This window comes from Tamandua tetradactyla, chromosome 8 (genome assembly GCF_023851605.1).
Source record: "Tamandua tetradactyla isolate mTamTet1 chromosome 8, mTamTet1.pri, whole genome shotgun sequence".
In the NCBI taxonomy this organism is placed as follows: Eukaryota; Metazoa; Chordata; class Mammalia; order Pilosa; family Myrmecophagidae; genus Tamandua; species Tamandua tetradactyla.
Window position 1 is genome coordinate 42,574,254 of NC_135334.1, and position 12,200 is coordinate 42,586,453.

At 35.5% G+C, this 12,200-nt stretch overlaps 1 protein-coding gene across 1 annotated transcript in view; it reads right to left on the minus strand.

The window, feature by feature from the left end:
• Nucleotides 1-12,200, minus strand: part of CNTN5 (contactin 5) — a 495,183-nt gene that overhangs the window by 43,312 nt on the left and 439,671 nt on the right. The window contains exons 17-18 of the mRNA XM_077114702.1: nucleotides 5,343-5,413; nucleotides 2,316-2,550 (exon numbers count right to left, since the gene is read on the minus strand). Of these exons, the coding sequence (XP_076970817.1) occupies nucleotides 2,316-2,550; nucleotides 5,343-5,413 (306 nt within the window). The remainder of the gene's footprint in view (nucleotides 1-2,315; nucleotides 2,551-5,342; nucleotides 5,414-12,200) is intronic.

The following is a 12,200-nucleotide window of genomic DNA, read 5'->3' on the forward strand; positions in this document are numbered from 1 at the left end:
CAGCTGGTGTGACCAGACTTGAATTCAGATTCTGCCAATGCTGGGCAAATGCTCTTCTTATCTATTGTCCTGCTTTTCCTAATTGAAACAATTTAATGTTTCTAAAACTTTACTCATACTTGCACACAAAGTTCCAAATTAGTTACTTTAATTACTAAGCAAATATCAAACATATATGTGAATTACATTGTGAGAACAAATGTCGACTCCATCCAGATTTGCCAAGTATGTTTCATTTCTCAGCCTACCAAAATAAAGGAAGTGTTACTATGAAATACGTTACAGCAACGAGCTCAGTGTCTCTGAAGAAAAATACGTGTATTTTCTATTTAACTTAAAAGAGAAATCTCAACGGCATGTCATTTTAAGTGTAAGCAAACATAGTATTAAAAAAAACAGGGTGGCTGCTAAGGTTGACAAGGAACTTTACAAAATCAGATTTATTAAAGGCAGCACTGGTGCTACCATACAAGGCATATTCACAAATGCCTCTAGTTCATCTCAGATAACTTTCGGGGTGACTGAATATTAAGTTGAAATAATCTTAAAATTCTAAGCACATGCACTTCCTGAATAAAACATGTATCTCAAAATAGATATTTGAAAAATATATAATAGAAAATATTAATATTTACACATTCTTGATGAGACAGTATAGGACAGTGGTTAAAAGCATGAGTTTTGCAGTCAGAGCTCTGGGTTCAAATTCAAGCTCTGTCACTCACTAGTGGTGTGAATTTGAGCATGTTACTTAACCTCTTTGACCCTTAGTTTTGCCAAAAGTAGAATGGAGCTTGGGATTCCTACCTCAAATTTGGTTATAAAAGCTAAATGATATAATATAAGTAATACAAGTAATATGGTACACTATTTCTGAAAGCACCTCAGAAATTTGAGATCATAAGTGCATGAGTATCTCATCGGAATACCTGATTCCTGGTCATTCTCTGACTCTTTACTTCCCTTGTCACTCTTTAATAGGATGAATTTTTTCTACTGCCCCATAATTTGGCTCTATTTTCTTTTCTTTTTTTTCCCTAAATATATGTCAGCTTGTATGGGAAACCTACATCTTACTTAAATCAAACACTAACTTTGTTCTTCAATATCCAGTTGACTTTATTTCCTTCCATGAACTTCACAGAAACAAAAATATTAATTATCATCCTGAGTTACTCAAGTCACACAGGTAGGCACCAGGAATGAGATCTCTTTACACTGACAATGCTTATTTGGAAAATCAAATGAGTGGCACTATTGATGGAACATTTTCTGAGCCATTTGTCAAATTTAGGGAATGTAAAGCCTTGTTTTCGCTTTCAAGGTCAACCAAAATTCTGAATTTGAATAGAAAAGAGAATTTAAGAGGAAAAGCTAATATTAAAGGGTTAGCTCTGTTAACCTTTCTCTCACTTAGAAAACTGCATTTTTGTATTAAAACTTGAAAGATACCAGCATCTGATGTAGGAAGCTGAGTTTGCACTTTAGCTTTATCACCTATTGACAACCATGAGTAAATCAGTTTTACAGCTTACTCATTTGTAAAATGGATATATTGCCTACTTGGTGTTGCTCTATCTAGTAATTTTATCCTGTGAATTAACTGGGATCATACACATAAAGGAAGCATGCTATAGAAAAATTAAGGATTTAATTGTTAGACAGACCTGGGTTTAATGATCAATTAGAAGCTGTATGAATTTAGTAAGTTTCTGAATGTTATCTGAGCCTTAATTTCTCCTGCTGCACAATGGAGATAATGCCTATTAGACAAGTCTGTCATGAGTATTTGATGAAGTTATGCGTGAAAAGCTTCCAACAGAAATTACTCTCTGGTATTTCTTTATCAGCCCAGTGCTTTGTTCATGGATCTAGAAATAAATATTTATTGCCACATGAATGGAGTCTTCATTTAAATGTATTTTACATAAGATTTAAAGTTAGTGAGTTAAAATAAAAAAAATCTAAATTTCAAACTAAAACAGATTGGTTGAATGTTCATTCAGAGAACAGAATATACTTCAGGCTTTACCAGTACAGGTGCTATCATGGAAAGATGTTTGTATACACAGTCAGGGAGTAAAGAACATAAAGCGATAACTATGGGATGTTCCAATTTTTTAATTAAAAAATTATCTGGGAATAAAACTTGGAAGAATATAACCTAAAAAGATTAGGGAGACTATGGGTAAGCTTTGTTTTCTCTTTTGGTGTATCTACATTTCATAGTTTATGTACAATAATCTCTTATTATCTATAAAACAAAATAAAATATTAAAATGTGGAATAAAAGTAAGAGGGATAAGGAAACTGACCTCCTTCAGCTGAACATATGACCACAATTTGACTAAAAGGCCCATCTCCTTTGTTGTTATAAACGCCAACCTTCACTTCAAAGGGAGTAAGAGGAGGGACACTCTCATCTCGATAAATGAATTTCGAAGCATCAGAGGATGTCACCATCTTTTCCTTCCAGCCACGTGTTCCATTGGGCCTGAAAGCCACAATATAGCCGAAGCCTTCCCCATTCTGAAACTCTTCAGATACTGGCTAAAGAAAAAAAAAGGTGCAACTGATTATGTGCAAAATGAGATTGGAAAAAAAATTTACTCCCGAATCCTTACATTTTTAAATTAGGGATAACTAAAATAAAGGGAAAGGTCAAATATTTAAACCAAATTGGAAACCAATATATATCAAGTGGCTTTAGCAATCTTTGGAAATTTAAAAACCTAAAGAGATGAAAAAATTAAATGATATGAGTTAGCATTTAAGGAAACTACCAAGGGTAGTTCCAACTAGTCATGTATAAGAAATAAAAGTCCTGGGATTGCACACTAAAATTTGACATGTTAGGGAAACCGTCATGGGGCTGAAGGTCGGAAAAATCTTGTCATGGAAATGCTCTACAGAGCCGTTTGCAGAGCAAATCCAGGAGATAGTAATGTAAGACCTTTCTTCTGGTATTTTTGTGTTCTCCTAATTAGTGCAAAAATTTGGGTTATGTATTTGTTCAAGAAATTTCTTGGCCATATAGTTTACATATATAACTGTTTAGAAACAGGTTTTGCAAATTTAAAGTTCAATAGTAGGAATTAGAATAGGTTTACACTAAAAATAGTAAGGCTGTAGTTAAAAAGAGGTGGAAAAGAAGCAGAAGCACCACTCATGATAAACACATTGAGTACAGAGGAGTGAGTTTCCTGAAAGTGGGCATCAACTGCACACCATAGAAAGAAATAATTATCATTGAAAAGTTAGCTACGGAATTAACAGAGTTACCAGCTACTGCCTAACACAGTGCCTGACACTCAATAGATATTTGAGTAGACCACTCAATAGATATTTGTTAAATAAATAATTTTTTTCTTTTACATTTTAATTTGAGGAAAAACTGTGTACTGAGTGGAAGAAGAGATATGAAGTCTGTTTATCAAAGTTTATAGAGAAGGGGGATTCCATTTAGAGAGACTGGATCTCATCAAAAGCCAGGTATTGGGAAAGTTAATACCTCTGCAGAAATAAAATATAAGATGCAACATTTCACTAAAGAAGAAGAGAATAGATGTAAGAAAAGGACAGAAGATGTGCTCATGGAAGATTTCTCACTGGGAAAAGAAGTTTTCCTGTATATTTTATCATTGTTCTTTGAGACTGCCATGGATTTGCTCAGTTTTCTCCACTGTTATTTCCATTTCTATGTATTCTAAGGCATAGTTCTGTGAACTATATAGTTATACTTGATAAAGTGGTTGTTTAACATCAAAATGAAAAGTCATTTTTTGGAAAATGAATGTAACCCTCACACCTCTCCCTTCCACTCCTTTCTTTTAACAGTAGAAAGTTTGGAGGCCATATGGCAAGACAGAAAGAAGAACATATGTTGTGTAGTCAAAGACCCAATCCAATTCTATCGTTTATTAGGCAAGGAACTTAAACTGTGCCTGATTCCTCATTTGTAGAAGGAGGAAAAGTATCACCATAGGAATGGATGGTTGTGGGGTTAAATGAGATGACAGCATAATATCTTCCATTCTAGTGGTGGAGAATTCTTTCCTCCCTATAGGTTTTAGCTTCCAAATAAGTCAAGGGCACTACTTAATTGTGAAATAATTGTAAAATAAAGCCAGACAAACATCTGAGGTAATATGTGAGAGAACATGCATAGTGGCTTGGAATTATATACCCCAGAAAACATGTCCTTAAACTGAGACCATTCTTGTGGGTATGAACGCTTATGAAAAGGACCTTTGGATGAAGTTACTTTAGTTAAGGTGCGGCTCAGCTGAATCAGGGTCCATCATAATCCCATTACTGAAGGCCCTATAGGGAAGTTCACAGAGGGAGAGAAAGCCAGAGGGCAGCCAGAGCTGAAAGTCAATGGAACCAGGAAGAGAAAGGAGAGGCCACTTGTCATGGTTAGGGACAGGTGTCAACTTGGCCAAGTTGTGGTACCTGTTCATCTGATTGGGCAAGTGCTGGCCTGTCTGTTGCAATGAGGACATTTCATAGGATTAGGTCATGATCACGTCAGCTACATCCACAGCTGATTCCATTTGTAATCAGCCAAAGGGGAGTGTCTTCTGCAATTAGTGATGCTAAATGCCATCATGGGAAGCCTTTTAAGGAGGACTCAGAGGAGACAGGTTCCATTCCTGCTTTGGCTGGTGAGCCTCTCCTGTGGAGTTCATCCAGGCCATCCATCGGAGTCATTGGCTTCGCAGCCTGCCCTGTGGATTTTGGACTCTGCATTCCTACGGTCATGTGAGACACTTTCATAAATTTTATATTTGCAAGTGTTCCCTGTTGATTCTGTTTCTCTAGAGAACCCTAACTAATACACCACCCTTGAAGGAGGCCAAAGTAATGAAGAAGCCAAGGACCAAGTATCCCTGGCAGCCAGTCCTGGAATACTACAATCTTCTGGGAGAAAGCATGGTCCTGATGATGCCTTGATTTGGATTTCTCCTAGACTCAAAACTGTGAGACAAAAACAATTTTTTTCCCCTAATATTTAAGCCAACCTACTGCATAGTATTATTTGTTTTGGCCGCTAGGAAACTAAGACAATATGTTTCAATTATTCAGACCATACTCTGAGATAGCCTATATGATGGCAAGGCATACCTTAGACTTGGAGAAAAATAAGCTGTGACCTGGTATGAAAAGGAGGAAGATTCATTGTGACAATACTCATCTGAGTAAAGCATGCGCAAAGTGTTTCTTAACCTCATTAGAACAGTAATTATTTGGTCCCCCTGTACCAGGTATAGATAGCATATCTGTAGTCTTATTCTCTAAGAAATCAACAACCTCTGACACTTGAGTAAAGGCTTTCTTACCTCCCAGGCGATGACTAACTCATGTCTTCGTCCACTTCTTCCACTTACGTTGGTGGGTGCTGTCTTTGGAACTAGGGATAAACATGAGCCGAGAGAGAAGAGAAGAAATAGATATGTTACTTAAATGCCCTCACGAAAAGAACTCATCACCTATTCAGGTTGGGTGCAATCCTAAAATAAGCAAATCAAAAGTTTTGTTTGAAGTTATACTGGTCATATTAAATATTAAACCAAATAAAATATTTGTGACAGATACCCTTGCTTTCAAATCCACATGGAACAGTTAGATATACATTTTTAATGGCCACATACTGTACCCCCAAACTAGTTGTCTTGTAAATACGCTATGGTAGCAATTTCTAAATTATAACAAATGTTACAGAAAAGTACATTTAATAATGGTTAGTTGCATTTCATCGTACAAATTGCTCTTCTCCACTTTACTGAGTATGTGGCATCTTTTCTGTCACCTGCTTAGGGCAGATCCCCTGGAAAGTCCAAAGCTCTATACTACCATTTCTGCTTTACCAGAACTCCCAGGACTGACTTTAAAGAAGTCTTAGAAACAGATCCATGGAGCTGAGAACATACTTAAATGAACAAACATAAAAGTAAATAAATAAATGAATAAATGAATAAATAACCTGTCAAGAATGAATTTCACTGTAAACTGTGAAATGTGTAGGCATCTGGTGAAACTTTTTCAAATGAATAACTATTAAAAGAATAAATGTGTCAAAGTAATAAATTTCCCCTTCACTGCACGAAACCACAAAATCTGCAGTTGAAAGGGAACACTTTCAAATGAAGAACTGTTAAATGAAGAAAACTATTAAAAGAAATCATTTTCCAGGCTATGAGCCTGCATTAGCAATTTTACACTTCAGTGTTGCCTTTATATCCCCAGCATATAGTTTTTTAAACGACAGTGTTATACTCATAAACAATAAATTCACTCCTATATATTATGTATTTCGATGAAAGGCTATTAATTACTGGTAGATATTCATGCCACATTTTACACACCAGAAAAACTGATATGTGCTTTATATACCACCAAAGGGGAGAAAAACCTCTTTTGGAAAAGTAGGTGAGAGACAAAAACTTGTTAATATACAATCGGCTGCACTGGAATAAATGGGTTTTATTTACTAGGGTTCAACTTTCGGGGTCCCTGGGTATCTCTTTTCACGAACATGAATTATTTTCTACTTGCATGAATTCAGCAATAGGCACCAATGTTTTTCTCTCACTGTTACACATATATTAAAGAATACTTGCATATGAATTGATCCTCATGGAATTCTTCAGAATTATACAGAATTGTATAAGCTTTTTCTTTCATTCAAGAAATCACATGGAATTGAACTGATAGAAAACAATGGTTTTAGAGGAACAATCTGAATATGTCCTAATTTATATGAATAATAAATCATTTAGGTTTTCTTGTTTTAGTAAATCTATTTTAAATTACGTTTAATAAGTTGAAATGTTAGCAGTCTTAGTTTTGTAACAGTTAAGCTATGATTGCAGTGCGTCCTAACACTATGTGTGAAAACCATTCTTATTTTCAGGTCTATGGTATGTGTAATGTAAGCAGGAAGATTTACTTGTACATTTAACTGTATATGTAACTCATCTAACAACATGTGAAAAAGGACAGTTACTAATCTTTGAGTTCTGAATATTGTGACTAGCAATGCACGGTCAAATAGTGGAAGAAATTTAATTTGTTGATATCATGCCATCTGGCTTCTCTTAGTACCATTTCTGAAGAATATATAGATATTTATACATACTTACATACCTACACATTCTGCATTGGAATAACTAATTTGTACTTTCAGGTTGGGACTCTGAATTCTCTCTTTTGAGGATAACATCCCTAGGATTTCTGTGAGAAGACTAGACATTGAAGATACTTTTCTGTTTTACGCACCCAGCAAATATCATTTAAAAAGAGGATGCTCAGAACCTCTAGATTAGAGTTTTGCAGTGATTGTAGGCTCTCATTAGGACATCTCTTGAAGCCCATTTAAAAGATGTGAGTAGCATGGAATACAAGAGATCTAGTTGATGTCAAAATCTTTCTTCTGAAGTTTTGGTAGTGTTTCTCCACAGTCCACTAATGCTTTTATTTTTAGAGATCATCTTTAGATTTTTCACAAGTTTTAACTTTCTGAGGAAAACAAGATAAAAAAAAAAAAAGCTAGGGAACAATGTAGTGAAATTTTCCATTTGAGGAACTAGGAAAGCAAAAGAAAGCTTTCCATGATTTAATTTGTGTGTAGGTGTGTAATTTTCATATCAAATTATCCATTAATGACCAGAGTTCTGTAATTTTTTAAAATTTGAAATTGGCTTGTCATGGTTAGGGACACGTGTCAACTTGGCCAAGTTGTGGTACCTGTTTATCTGATCGGGCAAGCGCTGGCCTGTCTGTTGCAATGAGGACATTTCATAGGATTAGGTCATAATCGCATCAGCTACATCCACAGCTGATTCCATTTGTAATCAGCCAAAGGGGAGTGTCTTCTGCAATTAGTGATGCTAAATGTAATCATGGGAAGCCTTTTAAGGAGGACTCAGAGGAGACAGGTTCCATTCCTGCTTTGGCTGGTGAGCCTCTCCTGTGGAGTTCGTCCAGGCCTCCATTGGAGTCATCAGCTTCGCAGCCTGCTCTGTGGATTTTGTACTCTGCGTTCCTATGGTCACATGAGACACTTTCATAAATTTTATATTTGCAAGTGTTCCCTGTTGATTCTGTTTCTCTAGAGAACCCTAACTAATACAGGCTTTTAAGATTTTCCCACTGCTGCTAAGTTATTTAAAGAGAAGATGGCCTATATCAACTTAATGACAGAAAATCCTCTTTTCCTTACTCTACCTCCAAAATGATATTATGGTTCATTGTGCTTTAACAGCATATATGCTTCAGTACCAGCCAGTCAAACAAAGCAAGTTTACTAGATATAATAGGAACTACTATTAGAAAACTTAAGGCTTTATAAGCTGTAACTCAGTCACGTTTTGTCAGGATCACAATGTTTGAACTGGGTACTCCAATTCTAACTGACTTAAATTTCCTAATTGCACGCAGATAATCAGTGGAACTCATCCTCACTTACTTCCTTTTCAAGTTGGAGGCACACAGTTATCATTTCTACATTCAACAGTTTGTAGTCCGCTGATTTGAATTATACCCCTTAATATTTGTAAAACAGCGTGTTCTTGATATGAATGGATTTGACTTAATCTTTCAGAGAATTTCTAGTATAAAAGTTCTATAATTCTTGTTAGAAGCATAAAATTAATATCAAACATCTAATAGATGTTTCCATTGAATTCAGAGACATACATGTTTACTCAAAAACTAAATATATTTTCAATATAATTAATGAAAACCAGATCTAGAATTAAGCAGCTAGTCCCTTTTTTTTTTTCTCTCTGCTAAAGATAAATGGCATGAGTTTATCTGCTTAAAGAATCAAGTTTACATGCACAGTTAACAGGTAAAACTCTAGTTCTTATGAATTTCTTTGTGAGCAATGATCTTCCATGAATAGATCATGTGTTAATACTTTGCCTACCAGCTGCAAGTGATTAGATGTTTTAATGCCTTCTCTGGCAAGTTTAAATATGTAATGTATTCTCTTTCCATCTTGAACATTGGAAACATTATGTAAAATAACCAAAAGATATGAGTGATGTTAAGAGTGACCATATATAGTATACTAACTTAGTTCAAGCATGTTTGAATATCTAAGAACTCTAAGTGTAATTGCTTCAGCAAAGGCAGCCGGACTAACAACATGGTTAAATTAGCATGCAATTAAAAAAAGGTGAAATCATTTATCGGTCTCTTTATTTTCCATGAAAATTTTCCAATTTCTTCTACAGTATGTTTGTACTTGGCTCATTAAATAATATAGCTTTATTAGAGACCTGGGGTAGGCCAAGCCATTATAATCCAATGACTGGTGTAGAAAGTTAGGCTTATAAGAATGGAAAAATGGAAGGAGTTTATACTGTACAGGGAGGAATCAAGAAGGGAATTTTAAAAACATTTTGTCTACCTGAGTTGAAGTATTTGGCACATGAATATTTTAGTTATCTAACCATCATTTAGGATCAGTTTGTAGACAGAGTTACATTTAAAGTGCTTCTAAAATAAAAACTACCAGTGGTGTTTCCTGAAGAGTTGAAATAAATGCTTTCATTATTAGTAGGAGAAGGTGGTATGCGCAAATGTTCAAAGTGTTCTTGTGAAAATAAGAAAGATCTGGATTTGAATTCCAGCTCTACAATTCTAGAGGTTGACTGAAAATATTTCTAATTCCTTCAGTTGCCTCATGAAATAATATTAGCACCTACCTCCTAAGGTTATTTTAAAAATTAGTAAGTCAGTGGCTGGCACTACAGTTAATAAATCTTACATATTATTATTACTATCTACTTAGAAGTAAAGAAGAAGTGGCCAAGTCTTCTATGATAAACCCTAAAAGCTCAACATGATTCTACATTTATGTGATTTTCAAGTAGATATCCTTTCTGGAAATTTGGATACTATTGTTTTGATAGCACCATGGGAATTATGCTTTAAGTTTCGGTTCAGCATGTTTCAATTTGGAAATCTAGCAACATACCCTTTGTGATTTGCAAAAGGTGTGGCTGGGATGTTTCTGGAAATGTATGGTTTCTCTGATTTATTAACCTTCCCATAAATGGCAGTAATCAAGAATGCAGGAGGCATGTATATTCGACAAATGGTATTCATCTCAACTCCTATTCTCTCAACTCTACCTAATTGTGTCCACGAGGCAGAAGGGCCAGAGGATGGGTAAAATAATCTCTGAAAGAGTTTTGCTGATTCATATGGTGAAAAGAGGAAAAGGAAAAGCCGAGAGGAAGAAGGGAGCAGTCAGTGAGGAGGAGATGGCAACTTGGGAGGTACCACCATCCTCCAGAATAAGAAAGCTCTGGGTTAGGATTCCAGCTCTGCCACTTGCTGACCAGGTGCAAGTTTCATCAGCTCTAATTTCTGTTGCCTTATCTGTAAAATGGGGATAAATAATCCTTTCTTTAGAAGGTTGTTTTGACAAGTAAATGATATGATGAAGGGCAAGCGGCAAGGGCACAGGGCCTGGAACGTATTTAGTGATGAATGAATGTTGTATGGTATTTATGGAGATTAGAAAATAGGAAAAGTCTAACTTGAGCGTCTCACATTCACTCCTGGGTTGATAACCTCTCTCTGCCCTTTTATCTTCACGCTATAGACTTTCAGGTTCAAGTCTTCAAATGCTCTTCAATCGCTTTGCTCTCATCCTTCCTCCTTCTTCTAAACCTTGGCAACAGAGAGAAGCTATTTGTCAGAAAGCAATACGCCTAAGAGTTTTCCTTCAGAAAGGTATTGGTTCAATTCTGTCTCGGCTTTTAAATTGCCTCTGAAACTGAAGACCTATTTGTTGAATATTTTTGTAGAAAAGACTTACCTGGACCAAAGCAGTTTTATGATTTAAAAAATACTGTCTGCTACAGGCATGTTTTCTTCATATTTTTTTCCCCTAATAACTAAGATTTGGTCTTAGAGGTCTGTGGCTTGCCAGGACTTTTGCCTTCTCTTAATCTTACTGAGAGGAATTCCTTCTATTTAATAGAAATTAAATTTACTCAGGTTGAAAAAAAAAAGACTACAATGTTCATTTAATAGTTCTTTGGAAATAATTTTCCCATTTTTTTTCAGCTGAATGCTTTATATTTTCTAGATAATTTTTTTCTTAGAAACACAGATTAGAGAGACATTTTAAAATCCTCTAGTCTCATGCCTTTTCTGTGCACACAACCAGTGCTTGACAACTAGATTTTCTAATTGCCCCACGTAAATAATTCTGTCTGGGTCCTGTTTGACCTGGCTTTCAGAGCCCCATTAAAGTCCATTTACTCTAGAAAGCTAATCCACATATCACTAGAGGACATTAATCCAGTCCCACTTTATATTCCAATGGTATTTTTTATTTTGCCCATTTCAGAACTTTTGAACTCAACCAAATCTCCTTAGTAACTAACATGGGCAAGAAGCTGTGAAAATACAAATGTGAGCAAAACATGACCCTTTTAGGAGTAGGAAGAGAAAATATAGCTAAAGAAATTATAAAAGGATATGAAATGAGTCTTTTCTCGATTTGGAATGAGTTACATGTAACCCCAGAGGCTAAAGTGAGGTTGGCTAGGCAAAACCAGCGACTTGTTAAAAAAATGGTAGCGCAAGATAATGAATGTGATTAGCACCGTTGAATTATATACTTGAAAGTGGTTAAAATGGGAAATTTTATGTTGTATATATGTTAACTCAAAACAATTTAAAGAAAACCTATTGAACTGGGCAGTACAAAAAGCAGACCTTTATGTCAAATATGGATTATAGTTAATCATATAGGAATATTGGTTCATCAATTGTTACAAAGGTACCACACTGATGCAAAATGCTAATAATAGGGAAAAGTGTTACTGAGAAGAGGGTGGTATATGGGAATTCTGTATTCGCTGTATGATTTTGCTGCAAACCTATAACTGCTCTAATAAATTTTTAAAAATAATAAAAAATAAATAGCAAAACCAATAATTTATTATCCTTCCCTGTCATCAATCTCCAGCTCACATGTATAGTATTGTAGCATGAGGAATGATGTTTTGTAAGAGGGATGTCAACCCAGTAGATTAATAAGCTGTGGTATATCCTTCCATCCCTTCCTCTCAATAGAGAAGTGGGGGAGGTCATTTCCCCCTCAAGCTAAGTAAGGAGAAGACCAAGACAGCGACTGTAGAGAGCACAGAAGCTTACCAAATGGGGAGGCT